We start from the raw sequence: 16,673 nt of genomic DNA, 5'->3' as shown, positions 1-16,673 counted from the left end.
GTAATCAAATAGGATTTAGAGCAACTATGAGGAAAATAATATTCTATCATGTATATCTTTGCTCTTCATACGTTTCCTTCTTTCCTTCTAATGATCCAAGATTCTTTATGCTCTTTAAAAGCTATTTCTTTTTGGTTGAAAAACTTTCTTTCACCTTATCTTTTCACCTAAAGTTACGTTTGCTAGCAATAATGCCTTTTTGTTTTTCTCCTCCTCCTGAAAAATGATTCTATTTCTTTATCCCTGAAGGGTAGCTAGCTTTATGCAGTGTGTAATTTATGAATGGGAATTGCTTCTTTTTTTATTATTATTTTAGAAACTGCAATACTGCTGTGCCATTGTCAACTGGTACATATTGGTTTTAGCTAAAAAATTTGCTGTCAATACAGTTGATGTTCCCCTATAGAAAATGCATTGTTTCTCAATGGCTACTTTTTTTTAAATTTTTTATTATATTTTTAACAGTCTTTACACAGTTAATTAGGGTAAAAAGGCTCAAGGGCTACAGGAAAGTGGGTAAGACTATTAGTTCCACATTGTTTCCTTCATGTATCTGATGTAAAGGGGGATGTTAAAGGAGAAGCTCCACCCAGCCTCCCACCCACCCCAGGTCCCAGATGTGGGACATGCTCCAAGGGTCCTGCTCAAGTGGTTTTGATAGTTCAACAGTTATGAATTGCTGCCAGTCTCGCCACTCCAAGCACAACGAGGTCGTTGAAGAATCCACTGATTGACATAGTCCATCATAGAGTCTCTGTTTGCCCAGTTTTTCACTGCCAACATATAGCTGAGGTGGTCGATTGACTTGTTCTGTCCTCTGTCTCTTCATGCTTAGGGTTCTGAGTCTGGCAGTTCGATTGAGGAGATCCCAAAAGAAACTTTATCTGAGGTGTTCCCAGACCAGATTCTTGTATGTACTAGCAAGCACAGGGCCCAGCACAGTCCATTGCCCTGATCAGCTGGTGGTTGCAATTGCTGGGTTGGTTCTGTTTCCAGCCCTGTCTTCCACTGGAACCAATGGGTGTTGCAGTCCAGCCTGGTGGTGCCCAGCACACACTCGGCCCACACATAAACCAGTGGGAATTGCAGCCTAGTCACAGCGACCCACAATAACCCCCACCAGGCCCACCCCCTACCCTGGTTTCCCAGTGTGTGCAGCAGACTGGTCCAGTCTGTCCCACATCCCGTTCGGCTCTCATACAAGTCAATGGGTATTAAAACCTCTTTCCATCTAACCAGCTCAACTATCCAGCCCTCATGGATGTTGTTGGGTGTCTCTCTGTCTAGTCACTCCAGCCCCTGTCCAAGTTTTTGTGTGCTCCAGTGGGAGTGGTAACCCAAGAGGGAGGAGCCCACTATTTCTGTTCTAGGCCACTCCCATTCCTGGATTATGCACTCTCCAGGTGGTTCTGTGGTTTAACTTGACAGAATTAGCCCCCAGTGCTAGCTTCTGCCAGCTGATACTGGCTACTTTCAAGATTTTTTTCTCTGTCTTTCCTACATGTTTTGTTGTGAAATCTACACATACATGTGAATTTAGCTTGTTTGAGGATTTACATAGCTTCTTAGATCTTTGTTCAAGTTTGTGAAATGTTTAATTATGATTTTCTCCAGCATTCTTAACCGTATTACTTCTCCTCTTCTAGGAACCTGATGATAAGAATGTTGGATTTTTCATATTGCCTCAAAATATGGTAGAATTTTCAACTTTTTGTTGTTGTTCTGAGTTCGCTAATGCTAGCTTTTGCTGATTGAATTCTATTCTCATCAAGTGAGGCTTTTTTGAGTCATATTCTTTAGTGCTATGATTTCCATTTCTAAAAGCAAACTTTCATTGAATGTCATTTTCTGCTTTTAAAGAGAACTCTCAGATGATTATTTAGCTTTTATGATGGTTATTTCGAAATTCTTGCATAATTCCAGTCTTTGATTAATCTTGATATTGACATAAATTGCCTCTTCTCATTATTGATGTGATTTTTTACTTGTATCCTTATCATTTTATCTCTTAATCAGGAAACAGTTGCTTCCTTCTTCCCTTAGATTTGTAAAAAAAAAATTACTTATTTATTTGAAAGGGACGAGAAGGAAAAAGAGACAGAGACAGAGAGACTCTTCCATCCACTGCCTTATTACCCAAATGGCCACAACAGTCATGTCTGGGTCTGACTAAGCCAGGAGCCAAGAACCTTCTCCAGATCTCCCATTTGGGTGATAGGGGGTCCCAGCACTTGGGGAATCATCTGCTGCTTTATCAGGTGTGTTAGCCAGGAACTGGGTTGGGAGCAGAGCCACAGGGATTCAAACAGGTCCTGCTTAAGCCAATGTCTTAAGTGGTAGCCTAATCTCCCATTACACAGCGCTTATGCCTTCTTTAGATTTTTTTGTTTTAGCAAGAAATTACCCCCATTTAGATGTGTTATGAAGGCCTTGACCTAATTTTTGGACTGTAGTTAGTAGTAGCTTAATTTTCATAACCTTTGTGGTGTTATTTTGCTTTGCTTGGGTTTTGTGGTGCTTCTGAAATTCTCATTGGTTTCTGCTGTTCTTTCTCCAAGGAACTGAGGACTGGAGGGTTTACCTGGGGTCAGTTGTAGATGTCTTTGGGTAGGGGTGTATGCTGGTGGAGCTCCGTTAGTAGTGTTCCCTACCATTCTATGTTTGAGTAGAGGAATAGAGTCTCAGGCAGAGGAACAAAAGAGGCTTCCCAGCCTGGTCCACTGTACATTGATAGGTCCTCATTTTTTAAATTAATTTTTAAGGCACATATAAAAGGAGATGCAGGGAGAGAGATCTTCCACCCATTGGTTTGCTTCTCAAATGTCCACAATGGTTAGAGCTGGGCAAGGCTGACCCAGGATCCTGGAACTCCATCCTGGTCTTCTACAGGGTAGAATGGCCTAGATATGTGGGCCATCATCTGCTACTTTCCCAGGTGAATTGGCTGGGATCTGAATGGGAAATAGAGCAGTCAGGACTTGAAGCTATGCTCATACAGGATGTTGGGGTTTCAGGAGGTGGCTTTACCTGCTGGGCTACTACGCTGAGTCCAGTAGGTCCCTTTTGTAGGTGTTGACTATTCATGCTAGTGTTTCTGAATGTGGGAGGAGTCTTAGACCCGTGCACTGCACTTGAGTCTCTCTTACAGGTTCTGCTGCACACCTCTGTATGTCCGAGTGGAAGAAGAGTCTCAGTCCCAGTGGCATGGAAGGAGAATGCTTTTCCTGGCCACTTCTCTTCTTTGGCCACCCCATCGATACCCTTGATTAGTTCATTCCCCTTACTAGTGGTATGGACTTAACTGATGTTGCCAGAGAGGTTTCTCTTTGACCCCAGGGATTATGAAGCTTATTGCTGTTATGAATGGCTATTGCCTTGCTAGATGGTGGTTGGGAAATGCAGGTTCTATGTTTTTATAGAATGTGAAGGGCTGCCTCTGTGCTGTTTCCCCAGCCCTGTGGTCCTAACCAGCCTCAATTAACATCTTGCAGAATCTCTCAAACCATGTTTAACCATTATAGCTATGCTAGGCATAGAGAATCAAGGGAAAGCAGGTCTTCGCTATCTTATCCTGACCAGAAACGTAAATAACTCGTAAAGAACCTGGCGCGGTAGCCTAGTGGCTAAAGTCCTCACCTTGCACATTGCCAGGATCCCATATGGGTGCCACTTCATGTCCTAGCAGCCCCGCTTCCCATCTAGCTCCCTGCTTGTGGTCTGGGAAAGCAGTTGAGGACAGCCCAAAGCCTTGGGACCCTGCACCTGTGTGGGAGACCCAAAAGAGGTCCTGGCTCCTGGCTTTGGATTGGCTCAGCTCCAGCTGTTGCAGCCACTGGGGGAGTGAACCATCAGACAGATCTTCCTCTTTATCTCTTCTCCTCTCTGTATATCTGACTTTACAACAAAAATAAAGAAATCTTAAAAAAAATCCTCTTTAAATCACTGCCCAAAAGCATTGAATTGCATACAATGTAATGAGAATTACCAGGGTGGGAATCTGAGAAGATGGAAATGCTTAGATGTCATTGAAAGAACTATTTTTATCTGGGGGCATGGCCAGTCTGGAAGAACACAAGTCATTGACAGCTGATGGTCAAAGGCTAGAGTAGTAGCTCCCACATATGGGAACTTGGCTTAACCACTTCTTACATTAGGTGGGATCTCAAAGAGCTACACTTCAAGAAGAAACAGAAGCAAACCAGCCTAGACCACAGCCTGGTTTTGAGTATAAACCAACCTTGGAAACATGAGTCCTGGCTCTCCTGGCATGCAAGTCATTTCACAGATTTGCAAATGGTCCTTGTTCAATCAGGAAGAGAATGGTTCCTTGGATGCTTCCTAGTGTTATGATTATTTCAGTTAACAAACAACTGAAAAGCTTGAGATGTATAAGAGTTAAATCTTCCATTAGATTTTTCTAGAAAGAAGTTCTTATAAGAAACTCATAGTAGGATGTTATTTTTGCATTAAGGGGTTAGAAAGTATTTTGAAAATCAGTCTAAACCTAAATACCAGGTGTTGAAGAAGACATTGTGAAAACATGTATTGAAAAATATCAAGTAAATTTTATGACATGGCTGTTGGAGTAGGATGTGGAATCAAAATGGAATAAACTTCCATTAGTCTATTTTTACTAATCTTGTTGATGATTATATTGACTAACATTTTATTTTCATGTGGTTTGTGTGCATTACATCCAAAGTTTGACCCTGCAGGTAAAAGTCAGTAAAATCCTATCAAATTATGATGATATATCATTTTATCTACTTAGAAAACAACAGGTGCATAACATACATAAGATCATGTTAGTATTTATTGGGCCATGTGTCTATCAACTGCTTTCTATTTTCTTCCATTAAAACTCTTCTTCTGAGAGCTCCATCATGCCTTTCAGATTTTTTTACTACTTAGAGATCTAAAACTTAACATTATGTTGTTGGGAGAAGAGGACCCTAGACGGTAGGTGAAAAAAGCTACTCAGAAGTTAGAAGTCTCATTGTGTTGGATTCACCTTTAATTTCACTGAGCACCTGCTAGACAGGCCATCAATTATTTCTGCAAAGAGTACTACATGATCCTAGCTCCTCTGTAGTTTAATACCTGGGATCACTATGTTATTTCCATGGATTTTGATCCTGGGCACCTTTCCTACTGTTCTGGTTGTGGAGTGAACATTTCAGGTCCTGCCTGATTTTTCCTCATGTTCCCCACAGTTCTCTTCAAGGAGCAAATGGCTTTTACTTTATTTACTATGATTTGTGCTCTTTTGCAATTATGGATCTTCAAATACTCAAATCTTAGCTGCTATCAGAAAAACAAACAAACAAGCATTTTTATATATGATTTAATTTTCAAAGAAGCAAGTAATTACAGACAAGAGAAGACATTGTGGAGATGGTACCTGATCTATTTTATCCAGGCCATTGTTAGGCTACATGGGAAACAGATGTGTGTTCCTGTGTCTTCATTACCATTTCTGAGTCATATGACTACACTGACAGAAACAAAATGTTTAGAATGAATCTGTCTGTATTTGGATCTTTTTGAAGGGAAAACAACTAAATGAAATGTTCTTTGGGAAAAAATATGACAAAAAATGCCCACAGATGCAACCTGCTGTTGTCACATTTAGATTTCAACAGTTTTAGCTGCTACTTATTCTCTAAATTCAGGAGATAGATATTCATATTATTATTGAATTATTAGAAATTTTATTCAGTGTGAGCAATAACTATTCTTTGAAATGAATGCAAAAAAATCGTTTTCAACCAAGTTAAGAAATGTCCATAAAGTGCATTTCAAAGCAAAGTACCCACTTGGAGTGTAAAGTGCAATGCATAAGGTACTTTAAATAGTGCAAAGTTGCCAAATATATACATTATATGTGCCAAGTTCAAATAAAGTGGGATGTTATATACCCCTAAGCTAAAGAGAATAATGGAGCCATACATAAGGCTTTATTAGCATTTTAGTCCATCTGTGTGTGTCTGAATGTGTGTGTGTGACTGTGGCTAAATATGTATAAGACTGTTTGATGGCCTCTGCTAATAATTGGAACTCGTTTCCTAGAACCGAAACCTTTGAACACTGACATAATTATGCAATCTCCGCTCAATATGCAATTCCACTTCCAAGCTGCATTAGGTTTGTAATAATGGTTGAGCTATTTCAGCCTGCATATCTTGTAGGATAGGCATTTGACTTTGAATTAAATGTTTAATGAAAATTACAAAAAATACAATCACTATAATGCTGCCAAGGGCAAGCCCAATGAAGTAAGGATATGCCTCCTCTGGTTCATATTCTCCTGGTTGGTCACTACCAAAGAGGAGGGTAGTACTCTGTGTATAAGGAATTGCTTTTGGAGTTGCTGAATTGAGCAGATCCTGGACATTCCTGAATGATCCATTGTGTGGCATAGCAGTGATATTGAGGAGGTGGCACATCAGTGGGTACAGATCTGTGGAGTTCATGGCTTCTTTTGTGAAATTCTTTCTGAAGGCAGGACCGTGGGCTAAAAATATTGGATGCATTTCTGCTAATGCATTATCATAACCGTGGTTGCCTACTGTAAAGAGAAAATGCATGAATAAGTTAGCCAACCAGATGGCACCGAAATGGAAATAATTGTATTTACTTGGTCAAGTGCTGAACTTAAATGCAGATCTTATTAAAAAATAAAATAATCTTTTACAAACAATCTCTGCAGTTGTCAATTCCACCATTCACTCCAGGAAATGAAAAGTCAAAGATCACAAATCTTTCTCTCAAGCCAACATTGTCTTAGGCTGCAGAGAAGACAGGGTGAAGAGCAAAGCTGAGCCACATCAGGGAAAAGGAAGGATTTTTGCAGGACAGGGATGGGGGAGCACTCAGTACATCAATATTTATTGGCTACCTACTATGTTCCAGTTGTTCTAAATGAAAAGGAGTAAAGGTGCCGTTCATCTTAATAATGAAGATCAATTCACAATTAGAAATAAAAAATAAAAGCTACATACAGAAAAACAAAGACACAACAAAAACCAAACCTCCTGTTATAGATACAATCCACTCCTAAGAAATCAAAGGTCAGCACTTGTAAACAGAGTGAAAAAAAATCTCAACTGTGCTGATTCAGATCAGGATCTAGTTTAGCATTGTGGAATTTAGGATGGCTATAAAGAAAATAAAAACTTTACTCTTGGAATATGTACCAAGCAATACAAAACTGAAGGGCAGAAATCACATAACAAAGGCCTGTAGGATCGGTGCAACAAGAAGATAGAAGATGAACAGGAGCTACTGCTGTTTAGATGGAAATCCACAAAGAATGGCAAGTTTTATTTTACAAGAGGCAAGGAGAATAATGGGTGAATCAAGCTCTCATAATTATCACAAGGAAATATTCAATGGGAGCATGAATATAGCTCCCCCCATCCTAAATCAGTTTTTTTGAAAGTTATGAACTGATGGCTAGTCACCTAAAATTATTTTGAAATAATCCAGGCAAACACATCTGAAGAAGTTATTCTAAATGCTACAATCCTTTTGAGTTTATTCACATGAAAAGAATGTTGGATTCATGAATCACGAGCAGCTATCTGGCATGGGACTGTGGCATTCTGCTGAGTTTATGGATAGTAATATTGTGAAACATGTTACCATATAATAAAGAATTAAATGGATGCTTGCATTCATTTCTATGAGAAGGTAAGGTCTAGACTTTCATTACAAAGGCACTAGTAGAGGGCTGCGGGAGAGGACGTCTAGCTCGGATCCCGAACCCAGTCCGCCATGTGCCCATGGCTCATGGCGGGCTGGGCCCGGACATGCCTGGGTGCGGCCTGCTTCCTTCTGGGGTGAGTACGCCGAGGGGGGAGGCCTCCGTGACTGGGCATGTCCGGGACCCACCCAACACCCTCATTGGGTGGTGGGTGAACGGGATTGGGGAGGGGCGCAACCTCGGGCCTGCAGGATTTAACCTCCGGCTGCCAGAGGCGAGCCGAGGGCTGCGGGAGAGGACGTCTAGCTTGGATCCCGAACCCAGTCCGCCATGTGCCCATGGCTCATGGCGGGCTGGGCCAGGGCTGGCTGAGCCTGCTGGCCGCCCGGCCGGGGAGCTCTGGGGTATTGGACATCTGAATCGCTGCTGAGATAGCTCTAGAGTGACCCCACTGTTTCTGGGATCTGAGTCAATCCTAAAGATTCCCAATGCCAGTAACTCTTCCTTTAAAGAACTTCCAATCCCTTAATAATGCTGAGCTTTGAACACCTATCAAGTAAAAGATAAGCTCCGGCTTGTGTAGCAGGCTGGCACCTAATGGTCCTCGGAGCAACCACGTGCAGGTGCGTGATTTACAGCTAGGAACGGTCCCAATCTGGGATGCCACAGCTGGGATGAGGTTCCCACCAAGGGGTGTATGTGCTGGAATGGGGGCTGCGTTCTATCTAGGAAACAGTTGCAGTCACCCGAGGCACTAGTGTGGGCTGGGATTGGATGCACCAGGCCGGTTCAGATCCCAGCACCATCTGGTGTTATGGAGAAACAGGGTAGATGTGGGACTGACTAGGCTGGGTCTCAATCCCCTTCTGAGCCATGTGTGAGCTGTATGTGGGTATGGACGAGCCATGGCTGGGCTGAAACATCCAACAACAAGAGTCAGAATGGGGTGAAAGCCAGCCAGGAAAAGCCACTGTTCCTGCTAGGACAGGAGGTGAACTGAGTAGGGTTGGCTCAAGAACCCCCTGGCAAGCGCAAAATCTGGCATTGGGAGGGGTTCTGATGGAGGAGCCTGGGCAACTCCTCTGGCAGGACACAGTCCCTGCAGGTAAGCGCAAGAAGCATGATTGGAAACAGCCCAGAATAGGCCATGGAAAGTTTCCCACTGGCATACATTCGGCATGGGTCAGGAGCAGGCCAGGCTGAATCAGTTCATGTCATCCTCTGGCAAATCCGATCACCAGAACAGTGTGTGGAATGGGCCGGGTTTGGTTGCGACAAAACCAGTACACATTCTGGAACGCCAGGGCGTGGTTGCCTGTACTGGATATGAATGCAGCACCCATCCAGCACACGTGAGATCCAGGAAGGGAGGGGCAGAGCTGGCGGGGGGGTTAAGGGGCTGGTCCTCTCGCTGGACAACCACTCCCACTGGAGAATGTTGGCTGGGATAGAGACAGATACGACTAAGCAAGGCTACAACACCTGTGCGCTGCATGTGGACAAGATCAGGGCCACAGCATCAGCTGGCAGAAGCTGGCACTGGGGACTAACTCTGTCGAGTCAAATCACAGGACCACCTAAAGAGTGCATAAACTGGGACAGAGAGACCTGGGAGGGAAAAAGTGGGTTCCCCCTTCTTGGGTCACTATTCCCGTGGGAGGGCATGAAAACTAGGACGGGGGCTGGGATGGCTAGACAGAGGCACTCAACAACATCTGTGAGGGCTGGATGGTTGAGTCGATTAGATAGAACTAAGCTTTAATACCCATTGACAAGTACCAGAGCCAAATGGGATGGGGGACAGACTGGTCTTCTGCTACACAAATTGGCAAACCAGGGTAGGGGGCAGGCTTGGTGGGGGTTATTGTGGGTCGCCCCGACTAGGCTGCAGCTCCCACTGGTTGATGTAAGGGCCGAACCAGACTGGACTGCAACACCCATTGGTTCCAGTGCAACTCGGGACTGAAAACAGAACCAACACAGCAATTGCAACCACCAGCTGATCAGGGTGATGGACTGTGCCGGGCCCTGTGCTTGCTAGAACATACAAGAATCTGGTCTGGGAATACCTCAAAGTATCTTTGGAGATCTCCCCACTTGAACTGCTGGACTCAGAATTCTAACCAAGAAAAGACAGAAGACAGAATAGGACAATCATTCATCTCAGCTACATGTTGGCAGCGAAATATGGGACAAATGGAGACTTCATGATGGACCATATCAATCAGTGGACCACCTCATCGAGCGAAACTGGCAGTGACTCATAACTGGAGAACTATTAACTCCACTTGAGCACATATCTCAGAGCATGCCCCACATCCGGGACTTGGGGTGGGCGGGAAACCGGGTGGGGCTTCTCCCTCAATATCCCCTTTTACCTCAGATACATGATGGAAACAATATGGACATAATAGCATTGCCCACCTCCCTATCCCCCTGAACCTTTTTTTTTTTTTTCTTCTTCTCTTTCTTGATTTTCCTTCAACTATAGTTAACTATGTAAAGATTGTCAACAACAATACAATAAAATGGATTATAAAAAAAAAAAAAAAAAAAAAAAACAAAGGCACTAGTAACTAAATCACACATTTTGTTTAGAAAAGTGGACTTCAAAGTAACACATGTGATTTATATGAAGCCTTTCTTACAGAGAGGGGCTTTGTCAGTGTGATTGCCCCAGCCATGCATGGTTGGTCCAGGACACAATATTTAACACCGATGCTAAGTGCAATGCCTCTCAAACGCCATTGTGCAGGAGTGAAGAGGACATGTGAAAACAATGACTGCTAGGCACTACCCTCATGATCTCGAACTCAGTGAGGCTGAGCTGGGCCTGAGAGTTTGTGTGTCTACAAAGTCCCAGGTGGAGTGGATCCTGCCAAATGAGAGAACGCACTATAAGGACCATTGCTTTTGGCTATTAGTGCTTCCTTGTATTGTAACTCTGGCTGACAGTGACTGGAGAGGACAGTATGTACTTATTTGTTGAATAAATGAACACAATACAATACAACAAGGAACATTACTAAGGTGTTTTTGTTTTTAACCAAAACACAGGTAACTAATTAAATTCACCAAGTCAAAATTTCTGTCAACTGTTAAATACAACTCTCCTCAAAGACAGCAGTTCCTTTTTGAGCTATTCCTGTAATACAAGCACTATCCCAAGAAAATCTGAACATATAAGCGTAGAAATTATCTCACGCAGGGAAATAATTTTTAAAGGACATTTTAGAACATCTTGCCTGACAGGATTAAATACTGATTTTAGGTGTCATCACGAATATGTGAAAACTTTTAACACATTGACTGCCGTGTGAGTCATAGTTGCACCACCAAGCCATTTGCAGGCAAATGCTTTTTTTTTCTTTTTGTAGCCAATAAAAATGACAGGAACTCATTCCAACTGAGAGTAGGTTTTCTTTCTTTTTTACATTTCTTACATATATTTATGTCAAGGACTATGTCTAAAAAGCATTTATAGATAATCATTGTCACAACACAGTTCCTTCAACAGTTAAGTAGCAGAGGAAAAACATCAGCAAATGAACTGCTGTATTATCCACAGCCTCCAAGTCAGTAAAAAACGATGGAGAATGGGAAGAAATACTATAACATACTCACATAGAAATTCATCTGACTTATTCTGTAAAATATACCACCCTTCGTCAGCCACTGCTATGATGGGTTGAATTCGATCGTTGTATTTGTAATGCCATCTTTCAGGAATCTCCTCTTTTTTGTAAACAGTAAGATTAGGATGGGCATGAGCTAGAGCTTCATAGACTTCATCAAGTTTACCTGGAGAGAAAGTACAGGCCCTCAGAACAAGACACTACCAAAACTCCATAAACAATGAAACCAGGGACCCCTGCTGAGAGGAAACACCAAGAAACTAAATATTGTAAAATATAGCTGACCATGAAACACATATACACATGGTAAATAAATTCACCTTACATAATTGAAAGGCATTTTATAGAACCATAAATCTCTAATAACTAAATTAGGTCATATATTCAAGGATACGTAAGAAACTCCTGGCAAAATCATACCAAATGTCTATTTCAGAGCAAATGTATTTGGAAATCATGTATAGCTTTCTTATTTTCTGTTAATTTTTGAGACACATACCTGTGTCTTAATCATTGATGGCATGAAGTAAAATGTCCAAGGAATTGCAATATTCAAAAACTAAGAGCCAGGTTCTTGTAGTTATGGGTACAGAGACAAACAACCTTTACACCGCCCCTACCCCCAAAAATGTAAGTGGAGGATGGAGGCTGGAAAATGATGAACTGGAGGTGGAAAGCAGCTTGCCTAATAGAAAAAGATCTTTAAAACGCTGGGCATTTGTCATTTCAGATATGATGCACCTGGGACTTGCCTTTAATCCTTTCCTTGTTTTTCAAATTCATTTATTAGTGATTTGTCCCCAACTCCCACACATCAACCAGAGAAACACCCTTCCAATTATACAACGGAAAGCAAAAGCCAATGTGGTTTTTCTTGAAGAAAAAGCTTTGCTGTTTGATGAGAAGTTTGTGTGTAGAAGTACACACACCGTCTACCATTTGTTCTTTCATGATTCTCTGAATTCATGAGATAAAACTCTCATTTGCTATTCCAGCTCTTTAAAATCTGTTCTCTTATTTGATACTCAAGGCCACAAGGTGAAACAATATAAAGTATAAATCTGAAGAGCAGATGCGAGTCATGTGACTTAAACATGTTGAACATTTTCAGCTTTTTTGGCTCTCTTTAAAAATGGCAGTGATAGGCCCGGCATGGTAGCCTAGTGGCTAAGATCCTCACCTTGCACATTGCCAGGATCCCATATGGGTGCCAGTTCTAATTCCGGCAGCCCTGCTTCCCATCCAGCTCCATGCTTGTGGTCTGGGAAAGCAGTTGAGGACGGCCCAAAGGCTTGGGACCCTGCACCTGCGTGGGAGACCCAGAAGAGGCTCCCGACTCCTGGCTTTGGATTGGCTCAGCTATGGCTGTTGTGGCCACTTGGGGAATGAATCAATGGACAGAAGATCTTCCTCTCTGTCTCTCCTCCTCTCTGTATATCTGACTTTCCAATAAAAATAAATAAATCTTTGAAAAAAATGGCAGTGATGCCATAGTGACAGGTTCAGTATCAAGATTCCTCATGAGCAAAAGATTCCAGGCCTTGTTACCACCTTTCCTACTTAGAAATAAGGATCAGGCTTATGAGTCTCAGACTGACCAAAGCTTTCTCCTGTCTTACTCTCTGCTGCTTCCTTATTAAGCCAGTTTTAATTAAGGATCTACAGAAGATTTCCAGAAAATCACTGCAATTGAATTCAAATTTTGTGTATATTCTTCTGTCTCAAATTTACTGAGAGAGGAGGCTGTAGTCTTTCTCATAATCTTTGCCTCCAAAATGGTTAAAACCTGCTGTTGTAGGTAGACTAGGAGGAAAACAATGACCCTGAAAGGAGATCCTTGTCTTCTCAGTGTCTTGGGATTAAATCCCAGAATATTATTGTAACAAAGCCAAACAAGCAGCGATCTCCTCATCTGGTGATCACACCAGCCAAGCAGACTCGCCTTTGGTCACCACGCACCCATGGGGTCAGGCTTACCTTCTTTGGGCAAGATGGCTGCTACTGGAGATCGGTCAATGAGGGTGTAGTGTTCTTTATCCACATACTGGTCAAGTTCTATGACTCTTTGCTTAGAACACTGGGTCATCCCATGGTCACTTGTGATGATTAGGTTCACAGTGTTCCACAGCTTTGCCTTTTTCAGCATTTCTATGAGATATCCTAACTTCTTGTCAATATCTGATATGACAGGCCCCATGAGTGGACTGTCAGGTCCCAGATCATGACCCATGTCATCAGGCTCCTCCCAATAGAGAAGACCAAGATTTATGGGCTCTTTTGATGTAAACCATTCAATCATTTTGGCAACTCTGTCTTCAAATGACATGGATTCATTGTAAGGCATATAGTAAGTAGGGAAGCTCTCATGTATCTTTACATCAGTTCCAGGCCACATGGCCGCACCACTACTATGTCCTTCTCTCTGATTGGTGACCCATATTGGTGTTGCTGCTTCCCAAAACTCAGAATCATAAATATTCATGTGATCCAAGGAGAAAGATTTGTTCAGAACAGGATCAAACATGTCATTTGCAACAATCCCGTGATTCTCTGCAAAGAGGCCAGTTACCAAGGTATAATGGTTAGGGTAGGTCTTGGTAATAAAAATATTAGTAACTTGTTTCACATGCACGCCAGATTGCATGATATAATGAAAATTGGGTGTTGGAACTTTGTATAAGTAGTCCCAACGGAATCCATCAAACGAAACCAGTAGAACCTTTTGCGAGTCTGGTTGGAGAGAAAATGTGGTTTCAAGAGTTAATGCAGCAAGTACGAGGGCCACCGAGACAAGCTTTGAAGTCATTGTCAAAGTACTTGATCACTTCAAGGTAAGAAATTCTGTAGAAAAAAACATAAAGAAGTTAACAGCATTGATTTTTTTCTTGTATCCTTTGCCCCAAACCGAGTGTGTGGGTGCTTAATAATCCCAGCTGTGTCACGAAAACACAGCCTGGAAGAATCATGGTGCAGAACTCCATGGTTAGCAGGAACTGTGCTTGCATGTACATAAAGCTAAGTTGTTTGGCTACCTTTTTTTTTTTAAGCCAACTTACTTTCCATGAACATATCAAAATACTCCTCAATGGAAGTGTTTAAGCGAGCTTCCCAAGAGGATGTTAAAATGTGATAAAATTTACATACAGCTTTTAAAGAAACATTTTCAGTCTCACTCAGACTTGTGACTTGAAAATCTGCAGCTTATAGTAAAATCCCTATGACCATACCTATCATTATTACTAGAACAAGTCATAGCAACAGGGAAAAATCTTGAGTAAATCCATTACTTGTGCATTCCATTTCAGATTCAAAGACAATTTTTTTGAAAGATTTATTTTTATTTGAAAGGTAGAGTTACAGAGAAGGACAAAGCTAATGTTTTGATTAATGAGGGCTAGTGATATTACTAGAGAAAACAAAGTAGATCAACTGGGTCTCCTGAAGTGAAATCAAATGTATGAAATTCAAATTTATTTTTGGAATGCAACCTGAATTCATGTATTAATAATCAAGTCATGGTTGCCTTTAAACAAGTGATTCTAACCTAACGTAACTATTAAACGTAACTATTTTGCAATAAATAATCGTGAAATTTGATGTTGACCTTCCTAATGTTACTGGTGATATGTGTAAAATAAATCTCTTTGGGTCAAGGCTTTGTTTTGCTTTTGGATCTGCAAATAAGTCTCAAGAGCTTTTACTGTATCCAAGAAAGCTAACAGGTGGTAATGTGAATACCTAATCTGCAAATGCTGTTAATTCTCATCAGGCTTGCACATCAGGCCAGGATCTTCAGTTCTTTCCTGTCCACTCCGACATGGAAATATTTAAAAATCCATGAAATTTTAGATCGAGCCATATGTTGTTAAAGAAATCAAATTCAGCTTCTGATTTTAATTTGAACATGCTGAAGGCATTTTAAAATCTAAACAAACAGACCAAGTCTTGCCTTCCTAAGCTAGAGAGGTGAGTAAAACCTGACCAATACACTGGCTTTGCTCCCAGAAGCACAGCTGAGTTGAATGTGTATAACATGTGTATCGGCCAAGGTTGATAATTCTGTTTTGGTTTTAAGTGTGACTTCATCATACTTGGAGCTTATTAAAACTGAAACTTTTAGGTATTGTTCTCAAGACAATGATTCAAAAATTAATGTGTTTCTTAAATAATTCCCTCTCCATCCCACCCCAATTCTGGAAGGAAATATTAATAAAAATAGGGAACTGTGAATAGGGAACTGTAAAACTTATCTAGCCCAGGATGATGGTTCCTCTCTCACCCCTCTCTGCCCTCAATTTTCTCTTCCAGCTTCCTAAAACAAGGAAAGCTTGCAGCGACCGAGTATGTGAAAATCACGTGCCACGTGTTTCGTGTAGTTATACAGGAGAGACTGTTTTCCTAGGACAAAGCAAGTAAGCGACTGTGAAGTGCTGAGGAAAGCTTGCCACAGAGAGAGCAGGGAACAGAGGTGGGGGTGGGGAGAGCAGCCAGGACTTCTTTTTCAAGCACAAAATGTTGCTTTAAGCGGTGGTTTCCCTGAATCTGAGTCCAGGCTTAATGGGGCTGTCTTTCTGTGTGTTCCCCAACCCCTTTACCCCTGCCAAGAGCCTAGGAAATCTAGGGGGCATGGGGCCAATGTAAGGGCTAAAACCGGCACTTTAAGGAACAGCGGGTTTATAAGGAGCAGGTGGACCTCCACGGGAGGGAGGGGCGGCATCGCCTCACCCTCTTCACCTGCAGTCCATCCTAGCGTCCGCCCGTATAAGGCGCGGCTTCGGGTACCTTCCCAGTTCGCAGGCCTCCAGGACAGCGGCTCCCCAAGGTGGACTCCCTGTCAACTAAAGGCGACAGCTTTGGGGCTCCCTAGGAACCGCGTGAGCCTCCCGCCCCCCCACTCATTCAAGCCCTCCCTCATCCAGGACTCACCCTCGCAGCAATTCGGGTCAGTCCACATCGGTTTGGGGTTATGGGAAGGAGGGCCGGGAAGCTAACTGCGGGGAGGTAGTGGGAGCCTGGGCGCTCGGCTCACCTGCACTCAACCGCTGCACCGGGCACATGACCGGCACCTCACCGCACCTCCTCCCCGCCAGCTCCGGTGCTGGGTGCCCATTGGCTGCCGCACGACTGTCGCTTCGGCCCGGGTTGCCAAGCAAAAACCAGGCTACAAGAGTCGCTGCGTCGCCTGCCAGTCAGCGGGACTGCGGGGCGGGCGCCGCCTGGTTTGGAGAATGGAGGGATTGGGGATGACGGAGGTGGAAGCGTGGGCCCTGAGGGCCCCGCAGGGAGGCTCTGGGCCTGGGAGCACGGTCGCCTGGTGCCCTGTGAGGGGCTTC

At 42.8% G+C, this 16,673-nt stretch overlaps 1 protein-coding gene across 1 annotated transcript; it reads right to left on the bottom strand.

Moving 5' to 3' along the window:
* Positions 1–5,346: 5,346 nt before the first annotated feature.
* Positions 5,347–16,357, bottom strand: ENPP5 (ectonucleotide pyrophosphatase/phosphodiesterase family member 5). Its single transcript, XM_058662298.1, has 5 exons — positions 16,267–16,357; positions 15,620–15,738; positions 13,318–14,181; positions 11,330–11,506; positions 5,347–6,568 (listed from the first exon to the last, which is right to left on the bottom strand). Exons 3-5 carry the CDS (start codon positions 14,144–14,146, stop codon positions 6,141–6,143), a joined length of 1,434 nt encoding a protein of 477 aa, XP_058518281.1. The 5' UTR covers positions 14,147–14,181; positions 15,620–15,738; positions 16,267–16,357; the 3' UTR covers positions 5,347–6,140.
* Between the last annotated feature and the right edge of the window lie 316 nt (positions 16,358–16,673).

The sequence above is a fragment of the Ochotona princeps genome, chromosome 1 (assembly GCF_030435755.1).
Source record: "Ochotona princeps isolate mOchPri1 chromosome 1, mOchPri1.hap1, whole genome shotgun sequence".
NCBI lineage: Eukaryota > Metazoa > Chordata > Mammalia > Lagomorpha > Ochotonidae > Ochotona > Ochotona princeps.
The sequence above is the reverse complement of the archived record's forward strand: the minus strand, read 5'-3'. Positions and strand labels throughout refer to the sequence as shown.